Source organism: Salmo salar, chromosome 04 (genome assembly GCF_965601325.2).
Source record: "Salmo salar chromosome 04, fSalSal1, whole genome shotgun sequence".
NCBI classification, from domain to species: domain Eukaryota; kingdom Metazoa; phylum Chordata; class Actinopteri; order Salmoniformes; family Salmonidae; genus Salmo; species Salmo salar.
The window spans coordinates 69,884,366-69,903,224 of record NC_138294.1 but is presented as its reverse complement, the minus strand read 5'-3'; the positions used below and the strand labels follow the sequence as shown (position 1 = coordinate 69,903,224).

Here is an 18,859-nt window from a genome sequence, read left to right as displayed (position 1 = left end):
AACCCTGGGCCACAGGCACTAGCTTTACTCTGCTCAGCAGTTCACCATGGTACACTAAAACACTTTATCAATGTTACCATGGAAAGTTGACACATTTTCCAAACTCTGAAATCACACTTGAAAAGAACAACTGACCAAACTGCTGACTGAGCCTAATGAGATAAATTATCCTGTTCTTCAATTCATTAATTTAATGAACCACTCTTTTGTGTGTCTTCTCCCCCCAGTTCTAATAACTGCTACCTTTGATGACTTTTGGATATGGCTTAATGGTTTACACACCATGTCAAGCAGAAATCTCTTGCATTGTACATATGATCCTATTATTTGTGTAATATGCAGTACTCATCAACGTTGCATACTTTCCATCCACTTGTCATTGAAGAAAAAGTGAAGGAGTTTGCCTTGGCTATGGTTATGCACTTGAACATTATCTTCCAAATCTCTCTAATCACTGTACATATTATAAGGCTTGAACATAGTCACAGAAGAAAGAGAACAGAAATTCAAAACAAAGTTTAATGTATTGTTGTCAATGGGGTATTTGTGGACAATCCATTTTTCTTGGAGGGCAAGCTGTCATTATTGGCTTCTGTAAATGTTGGCACAAGCCAATTGCACTCCAGTTCACTAAGTCACTTTAGAGCAATAGAACAATGAAAGATATATATATTCACAGTGCATTCGGAAAGTATTCAGACCCCTTTAATGACAAAGCAAAAACACGTTTTCAGAAAGTTTTGCAAATGTATAAACCCCCCCCAGAAATATCACATTTACATAAGTATTTTCACCCTTTACTCAGTACTTTGTTGAAGCACCTTTGGCAGTGATTACAGCCTCAAGTCTTCTAAGGGTATCACGCTACAAGCTAGGCACAACTCGATTTGGGGAGTTTCTCCCATTCTTCTCTGCAGATTCTCTAAGCTCTGTCAGGTTGCATGGGGAGTGTCGCTGCACAGCTATTTTCAGGTCTTTCCAGCAATGTTCGATTAGGTTCAAGTCCGGGCTCTGGCTGAAGGACCTTCAGAGACTTGTCCCGAAGCCACTCCTGCGTTGCCTTATTGTGAGTTTAGGGTCGTTGTCCTGTTGGAAGGTGAACCGGGGCGGCAGCGTAGCCTAGTGGTTAGAGCATTTGACTAGTAACCGAAAGGTTGCAAGATCGAATCCCCAAACTGACAAGGTACAAATCTGTCGTTCTGCCCCTGAACAAGGCAGTTAACCCACTGTTCCTAGGCCGTCATTGAAAATAAGAATTTGTTCTTAACTGACTTGCCTAGTTAAATAAATAAAAAAACTTTGCCCCAGTCTGCGGCCCTGAGCGCTCTGGAGCAGGTTTTCATCAAGGATCTCTCTGTTCTTCGCTCCATTCATCTTTACCTTGATCCTGACTAGTCTCTCAGTCCCTGCCACTGAAAAAAATCTCCACAGCATGATGCTGCCACCAACATGCTTCACTGTAGGGATGGTTACAGCTTTCTTCCAGATGTGACGCTTGGCATTCAGGCCAAAGAGTTCAATCTTGGTTTCATCAGACCAGAGAATCTTGTTTCTCATGGTCTGAGAGTCCTTAAAGGTGTGCCTTTTACTGAGGGGTGGCTTCTGTCTGGCCACTCTACCATAAAGGCCTGATTGGTGGAGTGCTGCAGAGATGGTTGTCATTCTGGAAGGTTCTCCCATCTCCACAGAGGCACTCTGGAGCTCTGTCAGAGTGACCATCGGGTTCTTGTTCACCTCCCTGACCAATGTCCTTTTCCCCCGATTGCTCAGTTTGGCAGACAATTCCTTCAACCTCATGGCTTGGTTTTTGCTCTGACATGCACTGTCAACTGTGGGACCTTATATAAACAGGTGTGTGCCTTTACGAATCATGTCCACTCAATTTAATTTACCACAGGTGGCCTCCAATCAAGTTGTAGAAATATCTCAAGGATGATCAATGGAAAGAGGATGCACCTGAGCTCAATTTCGAGTCTCATAGCAAAGGGTCTGAATACTTATGTAAATAAGGTATTTCTGTTTTTCTTTATAAATTAGCAAAAATGTCTAAAAACCTGTTTTCGGTTTGTCATTATGGGGTATTCTGTGTAGATTGATGAGGATTTAAAAAATATTTAATCAATTTTAGAATAAGGCTGTAACATAACAAAATGTTTAAAAAGTCAAGGGGTCTGTAACGGCTGTCTTCTTCGTCAGACGAAACAGAGAAGTCATCGTCCGAGAAAGTGGACCAATACGCAGCGGAGTTAGTGTTCATCTTTGTATTTTTAATTACGTAAGAACACTATACAAAACAAACAAGAAAACCGACAGCCAAACAGTCCTGTCAGGTGCAAAACACTAAACAGAAATAATCCCCCACAAAACCCAAAGAAAACACATGCTCCTTATGTGTGACTCCCAATCAACAACAACGAACTTCAGCTGTGCCTGATTGGGAGCCACACACGGCCCAAAACAAAGAAATACAAAAACATAGAAAAAACATAGAACGCCCACCCAATGTAACACCCTGGCCTAACCAAAATGAAGAACAAAAAAAACCCTCTCTATGGCCAGGGCGTTACAGTACCCCCCCCCCCCCCCAAGGTGCGGACTCCGGCCGCAAAACCTGACACTGAAGGGGAGGGTCCGGATGGGCCTTCTTACGGCGGCGGCTCAGGTGCGGGACGTGGCCTCTGCCCCACCCTTGGCGTCGACCTCTTAGGTGGCGCACCTGGCTGCGCCGAAGGTCTGGTGGGCGACCTTGACTTCGCCCGGCTGGCGGGCGACCCTTGTTGCGCCCAGCTGGCGGACGACCCTGGCTGCGCCCGGCTGGCGGGTGGCGATGGCTGCGCCCGGCTGGCGGGTGTCCCTTGCTGCACCCGGCTGGCGGGCGGCGATGGCTGCGCCCGGCTGGCGGGTGGCGATGGCAGATCCGGACAGGCGGGCCACTCTGGCAGATCCGGACAGGCGGGCCATTCTGGCAGATCCGGACAGGCGCGCCACTCTGGCAGATCCGGACCGGCGGGCCACTCTGGCAGATCCGGACCGGCGGGCCACTCTGGCAGATCCGAACAGGCGGGCCACTCTGGCAGTTCCGAACAGGCGGGACACTCTGGCAGCTCCGAACAGGCGGGACACTCTGGCAGCTCCGAACAGGCGGGCCACTCTGGCAGCTCCGAACAGGCGGGCCACTCTGGCAGCTCCGAACAGGCGGGCCACTCTGGAGGCCTAGTCCTGGGAGGTGGCACCGGACAGACCAGGATGGGGAGACCCACTGGTGGCCTGGTCCTAGGAGGAGGCACAGGACTGACCAGGATGGGGGGACCCACTGGAGGCCTGGTTCGAGGAGGAGGCACAGGCTTAACCAGGATGGGGAGACCCCCTGGAGGCCTGGTCCGTGGAGCAGGCACAGGACAGACCAGGATGGGGAGACCCACTGGTGGCCTGGTCCTAGGAGGAGGCACAGGACTGACCAGGATGGGGAGACCCACTGGAGGCCTGGTCCGAGGAGGAGGCACAGGCTTAACCAGGATGGGGAGACCCCCTGGAGACCTGGTCCGTGGAGCAGGCACAGGACAGACCAGGATGGGGAGACCCACTGGTGGCCTGGTCCGAGGAGGAGGCACAGGCTTAACCAGGATGGGGAGACCCACTGGAGGCCTGGTCCGTGGAGCAGGCACAGGACAGACCAGGATAGGGAGACCCACTGGAGGCCTAGTCCTGGGCCCAAAACAAAGAAATACAAAAACATAGAAAAAACATAGAACGCCCACCCAATGTAACACCCTGGCCTAACCAAAATAAAGAACAAAAAAAAAACTCTCTATGGCCAGGGCGTTACAGGGTCTGAATATTTCCCGAATGCACTGTATATATAAGGTTGAAGTCGGAAGTTTACATACACTTAGGTTGGAGTCATTAAAACTTGTTTTTCAACCACTTCACAAATTTCTTGTTAACAAACTATAGTCTTGGCAAGTCGGTTAGGGCATCTACTTTGTGCAAGACACAAGTAATTTTTCCAACAATTGTTTACAGACAGATTATTTCACTTATAATTCACCTTATCACAATTCCAGTGGGTCAGAAGTTTACATACACTAAGTTGACTGTGCCTTTAAACAGCTTGGAAAATTACAGAAAATGATGTCATGGCTTTAGAAGCTTCTGATAGGCTAATTGACATAATTGGAGACAATTGAAGGTGTACCTGTGGATGTATTTCAAGGCCTACTTTCAAACTCAGTGTCTCTTTGCTTGGCATCATGGGGAAATCAAAAGAAATCAGCCAAGACCTCAGAAAAACAATTGTAGACCTCCACAAGTCTGGTTCATCATTGGGAGCAATTTCCAAACGCCTGAAGGTACCACGTTCATCTGTACAAACAATAGTACACAAGTATAAACACCATGGGACCACGCAGCTGTCATACCGCTCAGAAAGGAGACGTGTTCTGTCTCCTAGAGATGAACGTACTTTGGTGCGGAAAGTGCAAATCAATCCCAGAACAACAGCAAAGGACCTTGTGAAGATTCTGGAGGAAACAGGTACAAAAGTATCTATATCCACAGTAAAACGAGTCCTATATCGACATAACCTGAAAGGCCGCTCAGCAAGGAAGAAGCCACTGCTCCAAAACCGCCATAAAAAAGCCAGACTACGGTTTGCAACTGCACATGGGGACAAACATCGTACTTTGTGGAGAAATGTCCTCTGTTCTGATGAAACAAAAATAGAACTGTTTAGCCATAATGACCATTGTTATGTTTGGAGGGAAAAGGGGGAGGCTTGCAAGCCAAGGAACACCATCCCAACCGTGAAGCACAGGGGTGGCAGCATCATGTTGTGGGGGTGCTTTGCTGCAGGAGGGACTGGTGCACTTCACAAAATAGATGCAATCATGAGGGAGGAAAATTATGTGGATATATTGAAGCAACATCTCAAGACATCAGTCAGGAAGTTAAAGCTTGGTCGCAAATGGGTCTTCCAAATGGACAATGACCCCAAGTATACTTCCAAAGTTGTGGCAAAATGGCTTAAGGACAACAAAGTCAAGGTATTGGAGTGGCCATCACAAAGCCCTGACCTCAATCCCACAGAAAATGTGTGGGCAGAACTGAAAAAGTGTGTGCGAGCAAGGAGGCCTACAAACCTGACTCAGTTACACCAGCTATGCCAGGTGGAATGGGCCAAAATTCACCCAACTTATTGTGGGAAGTTTGTGGAAGGCTACCAGAAGCGTTTGACCCATGTTAAACAATTTGAAGGCAATACTAATTGAGTGTATGTAAACTTCTGACCCACTGGGATTGTGATGAAAGAAATAAAAGCTGAAATAAATAATTCTCTCTACTATTATTCTGGCATTTCACATTCTTAAAATAAAGTGGTGATCCTAACTGCCCTAAAACAGAATTTTTTCTAGGATTAAATGTCAAGAATTGTGAAAAACTGAGTTTAAATATATTTGGCTAAGGTGTATGTAAACTTCCGACTTCAACTGTGTGTGTGTGTGTGTGTATATATATATATATACACACTTCCTTTACTTATTCTCCATCCCACCAATATAAACTATTAACTGCTAATAGGTTTAGGGTTGAAAGTAAAGGAGGTTTGGAAATGTCTCCCAAAAGACATAGGAACAAGGGTGTGTGTGGTGCTGCTACCAAAGCCAGACGGAGGGATACCCCCGTTCCCTCTGAAATGCATTACTTCCACAGTACTCAGTATGTAGTCCTAGCATGTGTGGGTGTCCAATGGTATGCTGAATGACTCATTGTGCCTAATAAATGGCGAGCTTGTCAGACGTGCATCGTACAAATATCTTCTTGTGTCTTTCGCTCCTTCCCTGTATTCTTTATTCCTCTCTGTTTCTAGCTCTTGCTTCTATCTTCTCTCCTCCCTTTTCTCTTTGTCTTGCCTCCCTTTTGCTTTCTGCTTGTTTCTCCGACTCAGCTTATCCCCATCTTTCTCCTTCCTCTTCCTTTTTTTTCCCATCTCATTTTTTGCTTACCCCGTTTCTCTGACTGTATCTCTTTCTCCCCCCTCTCTGTCTCTAACTTTTTATCCCTACCCAGCCTTTTATTTTAGATTCTCACACCCTCTGTCACTCACTCCATTTCTCTGACCATCTCTTTCTCTCTCTCTCCCTCCCTCCTCTCTGTCTCTCCTCTATCATCCCTCACTCTCTTTCTCTGTTTGGACATGTGGAAGCTCTGGAGACTCATTGACAGCATTCCTCCTCCTCCCTCTTCTCCCTTTTTTCTTCTTCCTCTCCCGTCTCTGTTGTATTTCCCAACGCAGGACTCCTCTTAGCCCATTGCCCGGCATAGAGCCCTACTGTGAGGGGCCAGACGCCAGCAGCTACCGGCCCCCGCCCTCCAGCCCTCAGTGAGTGTGGCTACCTGCACATTTTTCAGCCCGCCCCTCAGTCAGTGTGCTGCTGGCTGGCTTGGCCGCATGCTTCATGTGCTGGGCACAGTCGCACGGTCACATGCCGGTTCAAGCAGTTGGGGCCCTAAGCTTCCTCCCGGTCCACTCACAGGAGATGCAGAATTATTGAATAGATACAGCTGTAAAAAGATACGCACTAAGCAACCTACCTGGAGTCATGCTTGTTTTATGGGCCCCGGAGATGTCATAGTCTTAGATGTCCAGCAGAGGGTGACGTGCGTACAGCATTGTTGGGTAGAAAGTGCCCTTTGAGAAAGCTGTTGAGCTGAATTTAAATACATCTGAATCAAGACGAAAGCCCTAGATCCCGATATCTCAGAAATGTTCCCAAAATGGGCCAACCAGCAATTTAGACCAGTACTATTAATGGTCTCCCCGAGGTGCGTGCAAACGTAGTGTGATAGCACTGCGAACTGAGAAGGATTTTCAGCGGTCAGACTGCTCCAAACTCAAATTGACATATAAGCCACCGTAAGTGGTGAAACTACAGTGAATTACACTGAGTGTACAAAACATTAAGAACACCTGCTCTTTAAAAAATATATATTTATGTGCCTTTGAATGCTGCTGTGTTTTTCACCCACAACTGTGGGAAGCATTGGAGTCAACATGGGCCAGCATCCGTGTGGAACACTTTCGATACCTTGTAAAGTTCATGCCCCGACGAATTGAGGCTTTTCTGAGGGCAAAAGAGGGTGCAACTCAATATTAGGAAGGTGTTCTTAATGATTTGTACACTCACTGAATATGAATAACACAAGTGCCTGATTCAACATTACACAGGAGGCCATTGTATTCAGTTTTCCCGAAATGGTACCAATTGCCCCCCGATGCTGATCACAATGCTGGACATGTAAGATGAAACCACTCCAGTGTTCAGAATGGACAAAATGTTTACTCTCCTTTGAATCGACAGGCGACTCTGTGCCATTGAGGATTTCCACTGGGCGTACATACCCAGTATTCTCTCTTCCCATCTCGTGGGTTTCATTGGTCGGGCTGCTGCTGCTGCTTCTCCTCACGTCCCACCCCCTAATTTCCCTCCTGTGCCATACACTGAGAATATAACAGGAACATTAGAGGAACATATCGCCACTTGTCATGAAGCTCCCGGGCATAGCATCCCATGCTCTGGCCTGACCTGTTTAAAACCTTGCACAGGTAGACCAATGACGTTTTAAGTTTGGGATGGCTATACAAAGGGAACAGGTCTGCTGTACAACAACTGGAAATCAATGAGTTTGGTTAATTGATTACATCAGGGAGACCATTGGAAAATGGAGTCTCTTTAGTTCTACTTCAAATGAGATTGATATTCAACAGAAACTGACAGTTATTCAGTAATTATGACAATTTGCTTTTACTGCCCCATTATCTGTTACTTTAATTTCTAGTCAAACCTGTTGTCCCTGCATTAATGTGTACAATGTGTGGGGAGTTTTGGCAAATGTAACTTTCTTTCCCTATCAAAAGTGCAAATTACTCCCACAGAGTTATTTGAAGTCTGGGCTCTGACTCCAAAAACACCCCTAGTAGTCTTTAGTTTTGGGGAAGGTTAGGTTACCACATAATTCAAATAACTCTGTGGCAGTGACATATGTCAAGACCCACCCACATACTTTACATATACAGTACCAGTCAAAATTTTGGACACACCTACTCAGTCAAGGGTTTTTCTTTATTTTGACTATTTTCTACGTTGTAGAATAATAGCGAAGACATAAACTATGTAGTATCATGTAACCAAAAAAGTGTTAAAGAAATCAAAATTGTATATTTGAGATTCTTCAAATAGCCACCCTTTGTCTTGATGACAGCTTTGCACACTCTTGGCATTCTCTCAACCAGCTTCATGAGGTAGTCACCTGGAATGCATTTCAATTAACAGGTGTGCCTTGGCATTCTCTCAACCAGCTTCACCTGGAATGCTTTTCTATCAGTCTTAAAGGAGTTGAGCACTTTTTGGCTGCTTTTCCATCACTGCGGTCCAACTCATCCCAAACCATCTCAATTGGGTTGAGGTCGGGTGATTGTGGAGGCCAGGTCATCTGATGCAGCTCTCCATCACTCTCCTTCTTGGTCAAATAGCCCTTGCACAGCCTGAAGGTGTGTTGGGTCATTGTCCTGTTGAAAAACAAATGACAGTCCCACTAAGCGCAAACCAGATGGGTGGTGTATCCCTGCAGAATGCTGTGGTAGCCATGCTGTTTAAGTGTGCCTTGAATTCTAAATAAATCACAGACAGTGTCACCAGCAAAGCACCATCACACTTCATGCTTCACGGTGGGAACCACACATGCAGAGATCATCCGTTCACCTACTCTGTGTCTCACAAAGACATGCCGGTTGGAACCAAAAATCTCAAATTTGGACTCGTCAGACTAAGGTACAGATTTCCACCGGTCTAATGTCCATTGTTCATGTTTCTTGGCCCAAGCAAGTCTCTTCTTCTTATTGGTGGCCTTTAGTAGTAGTTTATTTGCAGATTCACGCATTCTCCTCTGAACAGTTGATGTTGAGATGTGTCTGTTACTTGAACTCTGTGAAGCATTTATTTGGGCTGCAATTTCTGAGGCTGGTAACTCTAATGAACGTATCCTCTGCAGCAGAGGTAACTCTGCGTCTTCCTTTCCTGTGGTGGTCCTCATGAGAACCAGTTTCATCGTAGCGCTTGATGGTTTTTGAAGAATCTTTCAAAGTTGTTGAAATGTTCCATATTGACTGACCTTCATGTCTTAAAATAATGATGTACTGTCATTTCTCTTTGCTCTTATCTGTATACCACCACTACATTGTCACAACACAACTGATTGACTCAAACGCATTAAGAAGGAAAGAAATTCCATAACATTGTCCGATTTCAAAAAGGCTTTACAGCAAAAGCAAAACATTAGATTATGTTAGGAGAGTACATAGACAAAAATAATCACACAGCCATTTTCCAAGCAAGGACATGTGTCAATAAAACCCAAAACACAGCTAAATGAAGCACTAACCTTTGACGATCTTCATCAGATGACACTCCTAGGACATTATGTTACACATAATGTTTTGTTTGATAAAGTTCATATTTATATAAAAAAAAAAACATTTTACATTGACGCGTGATGTTCAGAAAATGTATTCCCACCAAAACTGCCAGTGAATGTGCACATCAATTTACAAAAATACTCATCATAAACGTTGACAAAATATATAACAATTATATAAAGAATTATAGATAGACTACTCCTGGATGCAACCGCTTTGTCAGATTTTAAAATAGCTTTACAGAGAAAGCACATTTTTCAATATTCTGAGTACATAGCTCAGCCATCACAGAGAGCTATACAGATACCCGCCAAGTTCGGGGCAACCTAAACTCAGAATTAGTATTAGAAATATTCTCTTACCTTTGCTGATCTTCATCAGAATGCACTCCCAGGACTGCTACTTCCACAAGAAATGTTGTTTTTGTTAGAAATAATCCATATTTATGTACAAATACCTCCGTTTTGTTCGTGTGTACAGCATAACGCGCGAGAACGGAACCAGAGACAAAAAGTCAAAATGTTCCATTACCGTACTTAGAAGCATGTCAAACGCTGTTTAAAATCAATCTTTGTGGTATTTTTAACATAAAAGTGTGATAATATTCCAACCGGACAATAGCATATTCATTCAAGAAGAAAAAGAAGGAACGGCGCGCTCGCATGACCGCGCATATCCCTTTGTTGCCAGGCAGACCACTCAGTAACTGAGCTCCTATACTCTGCCCAGTGACAGAAGAATGCTCAAACCACTTTCTGAAGGCTGTTGACAGCCAATGGAAGCCTTAGGAAGTGCAACGTCACCCCACAGACACTGTAGTTTCAATAGAGAATCAAAAGAAGAACTACAATTCTCAGACTTTCCACTTCCTGCTTGAATTTTTCTCAGGTTTTTGCCTGCCATATGAGTTCTGTTGTACTGACAGACACCATTCAAACAGTTTTAGAAACTTCAGAGTGTTTTCTATCCAAATCTACTAATAATATGCATATTCTAGTTTCTGGGCCAGAGTAGTAACCTGTTTAAATTGGGTACGTTTTTCATCCGGCCGTGAAAATACTGCCCCCTAGCCCAGACAGGTTAACTGACTTGCCTAGTTAAATAAAGGTAAAATTAAAAATTAAAAAATAATAAACACCTGTTAATTGAAATGCATTCTGGGTGACTGCCTCATGAATCTGGGCAAGACAAGGGTGGCTACTTTGAAGAATCTCAAATATATTTTGATTTGTATAACACTTTTTAGGTTACTACATTATTCCATATGTGTTATTTAATAGTTTTGATGTCTTCACTATTATTCTACAATGTAGAAAATAGTAAAAATATAGAAAAACCCTTGAATGAGTAGGTGTGTCCTAACTTTTGACTGGGACTGTACATGCATGGGCAGCACTTTCGACTGGGAATGAAAGTTACAGATTGTGGTTTAAACATGGCAAATATGTTGCTATAAAAATGTCAACATCATTCAGTTCTTAATTTAACTGTGTGTTGAAAGTACCGGTAACAATTTACTTGAAGTGTGCAGGTGTAATCCATTATGCTTAGAATGCATCATAAGACTTGTCATAAGAATGTATGGCCCCCTTATTATCTTATAATTACTCTCATAATCATCCTTACTAAATAAGCCATTTTGAGTCACTTTTAAGAAAATGTCCTACATTTCCTACATAGATAAGCGTATTATAAGAAATAAAGGTTCATACATGATTATAACAAGCATGCAGGCTTTCATCAAAGGCTTTCCAAAGTAAAATGAATTTTTACAGAATTAATTTTAGACTTTTGGAAATGTTAATGTGGCTGTCTGCAGGACGTACTCACACAATACATAGTTGTTCTATGTCAGTTTCAACATAAATATTTAAATCTCATCTAATTTCACTGTGGTTTCCAACGAGTTCGTCCTATCTTTAGACAAGTAAGTCTTTTCACTGTTCCTTTGTTGTCAATAACAATAACACCTTTTTTTTGCTAGAATTGACACCATACTGTAAAAATCTCCCTCATGTTGGTATGTCACAAAAAGTCTTAGCTGAATATACCTTGTGTCCTTCCAGATTGTTTGCAGCCGAGCGGCCCCTGAATCTCTTTGTGATGAACCTGCCCCCTGCACACCCGAGCTTGCCTTAACCCTGCCCAAACTAGAAACCCTTTCTTATTTTCTTTGTGAATTGATTTCATGTGATACGTAGTTAATTCAACACAATGTTATTTTCTCCTGGCAGTTACTCTTTTCTATGCTTTGCTGTTTTCCTCTCAGCTATTCTGTTGGATTCCTTGAAAAGTAAAGAGTATTTAGTGTTAAGTTTAGTAGAGTGAGAATGTGTAATTGGTAAGCATACAGTGTTGGTGCCAAATGGTGCTCCTGTTACTGTATAAAAGCACATGACACAGTATATACAGTACATACAGTAACATACTAGAAGTATAATGTTGTATTTGTGACCACCTGTAATTTTACAGCGTTGTAATCAAACCAGTGAATCTATATGACTATCTATATCACTTTTATATACGTGTATTGTCCTCATCTGCTAAAATTCATGCTATAACCAGTGTTAATACATCTTTGTCTCATAATATGAGCGGTGACAATCTTAACATGAAAAATGGCACATTCAGCAAATGTCAAATACTGTATTCAAAAGTGATTTTTATAGAAACAAACAAGCCAGCATATTACATTTTATAGCTGTAACAACAGTTCTATCTAGACTGAAGTATGTGTATAGCATTGCTTGTAATAGCTATTTCTATGTATTCAACTTGTTGATATAGTTTTAGATATTATGAACCACATGAGTAGTAGATATTGAATAGTTTGCTGGAAGCATCTTGAATGTGGGTTGTGCTCTGCGTCCAGTGGAGTCAGATGTGTTTGTCTGTGTCACGCACTCTACTTGAAGACCCTGCACCATGACAGACAGTGCCTTCTGCAGAGAGAGAGAGAGAACGTACGTGCCTCATACGTAGCAGAGGAAGAGAACGTCATTGCTTTTCAATGCGGGTCCTCGACTGTCAGTTGCCTTAGAAACTCAGCCCCTCCATTGCCACCGCAGCCATCACAAGCACAGCTAGGCCTTAGTGATTCAGCAAAAAAGAGAGACTGAAAAGCCTCAGCCTTACATTGTATTTTGGTACTCTGAATAAAGTATTATCAAAACGTCCAGATTTTTCTCTTTTCTTTTCTGGAAAATGCTTGTTGTTCCTCATTTCTTGGTATAACATAAATACTCTCTTGACTAAATGGGCTTTCAAATTTCTTCCTAATGAATAAAACCCATACAACTAATAACAAACACGTAGTCCAATTTCTACAATAATGACCTTAGAATGTACTGTATTCTAAGTGGATATTCTTAAATTCAAATCACAATTTGAAATACAAATAACATGCATGTCAACACCACATATAAATATAGTGAGAACGAGGCTCGAGAGTATGTGGTCCAGGGAAGTTTGAGTAATGACAAGACTTATCGAGAAAAAAGGAGGGTAAAAAGGGACAGATGCCCACTCTGCTAAAGATGGTCACCTGAGTCATCAAGATGGCCGTGTCTGGGCAATGGGAATGTGTGGGTGGGGTGGGGGGACATGTTAGAGCCAACCAGAGGCAATGACTATCAGAGGTTTATGAAAATCTAAGTAAATGGAAATGACAGGTGATACAACACACACATTAAGCATTGTTATTCCACTGAGAGACACTTAATTAATGTGACTGACTTCACATCAATAGCACTACCGTGACTGAACAATGAAAATATTACTCAATCAGAAACAAACAGGCAGACATGATTTATAATCAGCACAGTCTCCTGATGAGCTGTTCAAGTGATGCGGTTGAGCAAATGGAAAGTTAATAGAAAACATAGACCGTTAACCCTATAAACCAAATATACTTTACTCAGTGGGTCATCTGACTCCATACCAAGACCATGTACCTATGACTCAACAATTTATTTATGTTGCGTAGGAGAGCAGTCCAAAACTCTAAAGTTACTGCTGTCCCTCCATCTCCATCCTCTACTCATCACCAAATGATAAACATTCAATCCCTGCCTTGTCAGATCAAATCATTGGTGCATCGTAGCAGTATCTGAAATCCCCATTTAAACTTCAGGCTCAAACTAAACTTATAACAGCACATAATCTGACTTTCCAGTTCAGATAAACAATTATGACAATATTTATTTTGTTACCTAAATATGAAACACTTATAGTCAGAGCTTGGCTCTTTAAAAAAAAGCCTTTTTTATGGAAAAATGTGTCATCTCTAATTGGAGACTTTATTTTATTTATTTCATTGTAATTTCCAGTTAAAATGTTGCCTGGCAGTAAAGGCATCGACAGAGGTGCTTAGTTTGGGTGTTTGCTGAGTCATGTTAAAGGAGGTAGGTGAGCAGGCATTGACTGGCCTTCTGTCTTTCCATTGTTTCTCAGGTCCTCCTCTGGTAAGGTGAGTCCGGAGAGTATGCGTTCCATGGGACAACCATCAGAGTGTTCTGAGGACGGGCATGGCATGAGCATGAAGAAGATCCCCTCGAGTCCTGCGAAGAAGGAAGAACTCTCCCTGTACAAGAAAACCAAGCGAGCAATAACGAGCAAAAAGTACAGCGTCTCCAAGTATGAAATGGAGGCAACCACGCCCATCGAGCTGATCAGCCGAGGCCCTGACGGACGCTTCGTCATGGACCCCAGCGACATGGAGATGATTTCCGTCAAGCCCCGGCGAATTGAGGGCTTCCCCTTCGTCGAAGAGTCAGACCGCTATCCTGAATTCCGCCAGTCGGATGAGGAGAACGATGATCCCGGGCCCATGCCCCCCGTCATGGCAACCCTTCGACCTCACCAAATCTCCCCCATCTCCAGCCAGGACTCTTACCTGCAGCCACCAGCCTACAGCCCCCGCTTTCAGAGGCCCATGGAAGGTATGACCATCATGGAGAGCAGTCGGCTCGAGGCCACGGGGCAGATCCAAGGCTCCCTGCACCACAGAGCCCTCCCCCACAGCCATGGTCACTTCTACGGGTACCTTGGCAGCCCTGGGGAACCCGACCCTCCACCCCCTTTCTACATGGTAGACACCAGCCCCCTGAGCTCTGTCATGTCATCACCACCTTACCACACCGAAGGGCCCTTTGGTCACCCCCGCATCCCTGAGGAGATGGGGGAAGGAGATATTCATCACTATGACGTCTCAAGCTTCCCCCTTCCCCTGACGCTTACCTCTTCCTCTCGCTCCCCGGAGATCTGGCACAGACCCGATTTCCCCTTTGCAAGTCTGGAAAGGCCCCACTTCATTTTCCCACCCCACCACCCTTTGCATCTCCACCGGGAACCTTTCTTTCCTCCTCCCCATGTTCTTCCCCCTGGTGCTCTCCAGCCATCCTCTCTCCAGGTGCCCTCCTACCCCGGTGTTCTGCAGCTGGAGGCCCCAAAGAGCTGTCCAGGCAAGTCTCCCAGCAAGGTCAAGCCTCAGGGCCTTCCAGTCAAGCGTTTAGCTATGCAAGAGGCACAGAGTCTAGGGAAGCTAAGACACAAAAGCCACGGTATGGGTGTGCCGGTTTTGCCTTACCTCGACCCAACAGCCCTCATGGGCAGCCCTAGCACATTCAGTAGCCTGGACACCCGGTGGTTCGAGCCCACCCCCCGGCTCAGCCCCAGGCAGGCTCGTAGGATGGAGCCTAGCATGATGGTCATCCAACCTTCCCGCCTCTCGCCCCTCACCCAGAGTCCACTTAGTTCCCATGAGGGCTCCCCAGAGATTCTAGTGCGACCGCGTCCCCGTCCCAGCTTCGTCCAGCCCTCCATACCTCCAGAGATGTCCGAGATCACCCTGCTTCCCCCCTCTTCAGCCAGCTTCTCTAGGAGGTCGTCTCCCTCTTCCTCTCCCGCCCATGGTCAGGTTAGCAAGAGGGCAAGTCCCAGCTTCCGCTCCCACATGGCCTTTGCCACCTCCGCCACAAGCTACCCGTCCCAGTCCCCATCACCTCCCATGGAAAGCAGCAACATGTTTGGGCAGATCCCAAGTGATCCCATTGGGCAGATACCATCCCAGAGGAGAACTGAGGAGGAGGTCCTTCCGTCCGAGCCCTCTCCACCCCAGTTGTCAGCTTCAGGGTAGGTGCACTAGGCCTTCAGGGAGGGATTTACTTGTTATCTGCCCCATTACCAATTGCTTTAACTTCTTGGGGCTATGTGGGACGCTAGCGTGCCACCCGTGGTGCACCCTATCAACAGCAGGTGCATTTCAAGAGCGGCAAATTTGAAACCAAATAAATGTCAAAATTCAAATTTTTCAAACATACAACTATCTTACACCCTTTGAAAGATAAACATCTCCTTAATCTAACCACATTGTCCGATTTCAAAAAGGTTTTACGGCGAAAGCATAAAGTTAGATTATGTTAGGAGAGTACATTGACAATAGCTGTGTGTAATGTTTTGTCAATTCAAAGACAGGGTCACCAAAACCATAAAACCAGCTAAAATGATGCACTAACCTTTTACAATCTCCATCAGATGACACTCCTAGGACATTATGTTAGACAATGCATGCATTTTTAGTTCTATCAAGTTCATATTTATATCCAAAAACAGCGTTTTACTATGGCATTGATGTTGAGGAAATCGTTTCCCTCCAATAACCGGCAGTCAAGTCAGCACCACAAATTAAATAATTAAAATTAGAAAACATTGGTAAAATATTATATTGTCATTTAAAGAATTATAGATTTACATCTCTTGAACGCAATCAACTTGCCAGATTTAAAAATAACCTTACTGGGAAATCACACTTTGCAATAATCTGAGCACTGCGCCCAGAAAAATATGCTTTGCTATACAGACAAACGGCCATGTTGGAGAGATCTAAAATCGAAAATACTATGTAAATAATCCATTACCTTTGATTCTCTTCATCAGATGTCACTTCCCGGTATCCCAGGTCCATAACGAATGTAGTTTTGTTCAAAAAAGCTCATCATTTATATCCAAAAAGATCCGTGTTGTTAGCACATGATCTAAGCCAGCCGGACTTCTCGTCATGAACGAGGGGAAAAAATATATTTACGTTCGTTCAAACATGTCAAACGTTGTATAGCATAAATCATTAGGGCCTTTTTTAACCAGAACATGAATAATATTCAAGGTGGACGAATGCATTCTCTTTTAAAACGTTTTGGAACGAGGGTACCCAACATGACCTCGCGCGCCAGAGTCTAATCGGCCATCACCGTTCCAAGGCTCTTGTTCGGTCAGATCTCATAGTAGAAGATTCAAAACACTTTGTAAAGGCTGGTGACATCTAGTGGAAGCAATAGGAAGTGCCAAAACATTAATCAGCCCCTGTGTGTTTCAATGGCATAGGCTTAAAGGTAATTCAACACATCAGGTATCCACTTCCTGTCAGAAAATGTCTCAGGGTTTTGCCTGCCAAATGAGTTCTGTTATACTCACAGACACCATTCAAACAGTTTTAGAAACTTTAGGGTGTTTTCTATCCATATATAATAAGTATATGCATATTCTAGTTACTGGGTAGGATTAGTAACCAGATTAAATCCGGTACGTTTTTTTATCCAGCCGTGAAAATACTGCCCCCTAGCCCCAACAGGTTAACTTGTTAGGTTGCGCCTTGAGTTCTGAACGCAGTTACATTGAAAACAATTTTGGTTCTACTTTTAAAAGCTAAATGCACTTGTCAGGAAAATTTGGGTTGGACTACATACCAATGTCAGGTTTTAGAGTGAAATATCAATAGATTTTTTTCTTGACAAATGACTTAATCAAAGGATAGAATTTTTATGATAAATTGACTAGGGACTCTTACATTATTCCTTGCAATGTAATTTTGCTGTATATATTTATTTTATGGGCTTGGGAGTTCTGCCGTTTTCAACTCGATCAATGCTGCTTTTCATGTCAGACATCAACTTTCAAACATCCATCCATTGAATCTGTGAAGCACTGTACCAAACTTGTCTTTTGACAAATCCCGATTGTTAATTTTCCTCTAAATTCGGACTTTGTGGATCAACTCCTTTGTGACCCAACAAGAGAAATTATTTGCTTCACAGATTACCTTACAGACCTTTCAGGGCTACAGTAAGTCTTTGGAGAAAATGCCATTATTATCTACACCATTTCAAATGCATTGTGCAGTTTGTTTGATACAAGCCCCTAAAAGCCTGGAATCAGAGGGACATCACCACAGGATCCCTGGTTTTCCATGTGTGTCATGCTTTACCCTGCTTTCACCCAACAGGAGGAATCCCATAAGTGCAACCGAATTGACTCTCAGACAAAACAAACACCATTGCTGTGTCTAACTCTTAGGTCTTTTAGGACTCCGTATTTATCATGCAGAGGGTACTTTTATGAGAGTCCATCTCAGCAGGCACAGGGGGGTCCATCCTCATCCTTTGTAACCTGACTGCATGAACTGCCTCTTCCCTGAACCTTCCACCCCAACCCCATCCCTCACCCACCCCTCCATTTTCCCCCAGGACATCCCAGGTCTGACTGCCAGGGAGGCTTGTTGGGCGAAGCGTGTTGCAGGGATCTGTCCGCTTTCATGTGTTGCAATGTCTCCATCATTATTGATTAGGGGCAGTTGGTCGTTCTTGATAGCTCCTGGAGTCTTACCTGCTTTGTTTTTGATTGATCTCAGCTATCTGGGCAGCGTTGTTGTGACCAGGTCCTCTACACCACAATAGGTAAGGGTTGGATCCATGTCTGAAAGGGGGGGGGCAGCAGGTGGGGCTTTGAATCACCTCGTCCTTTAAAGGGGAATACGAGTCTTCCGGTCTTGCTTTGTTTAGTTTGTTACTCCAATCAACTTGCAGTTCATTTCCTTTTTTTCCTTTTTTCAAAGTACTATGCATTTTGAGTCCTACAGTCTGCAATAATGTATGCATTCTGACATAAATATGCATATGTCACCCTTTATGATAATTGATTTGGAGGTTAGACACATACAAAGCCTTCAGAAAGTATTCATACCCCTTGACTTATTCCACATTTTATTGTGTTACAGCCTGAAATCAAAATGGATGTTTTTCCTCAACCATCTACACCAGGGGATCTCCCGCCTGGGACCCAAATTAGAAATTCTGTGTTTTCCTGGGACCCAAGCTTAGTAAAATATGCAAGTATACGTAAATATCAGTACATTTCTTTGCCCTTATGCCTAAAAAAATGCAATATAGACAAAAACAAATAACAATGAAATACCCATAAATATATTTTCATGTTTATTTTCCCCCATTAAATACACTCCTACATACCTGTCTAGGTTGGAACTGTTGCTGTTAAAATACAATAAATAATTTCAATCTGAACTGGAATACACGGATTGATCACAACACACAGATG

General features: G+C 43.7%; 1 protein-coding gene across 1 annotated transcript in view; it reads left to right on the top strand.

Annotated features, from left to right (window-relative positions):
- The window catches only part of LOC106603676 (protein turtle homolog B), a 200,400-nt gene that overhangs the window by 160,945 nt on the left and 20,596 nt on the right, over nucleotides 1-18,859 (top strand). Inside the window, exon 18 of the mRNA XM_014197639.3 lies at nucleotides 13,925-15,604. Within this exon, the coding sequence (XP_014053114.1) occupies nucleotides 13,925-15,604 (1,680 nt within the window). The remainder of the gene's footprint in view (nucleotides 1-13,924; nucleotides 15,605-18,859) is intronic.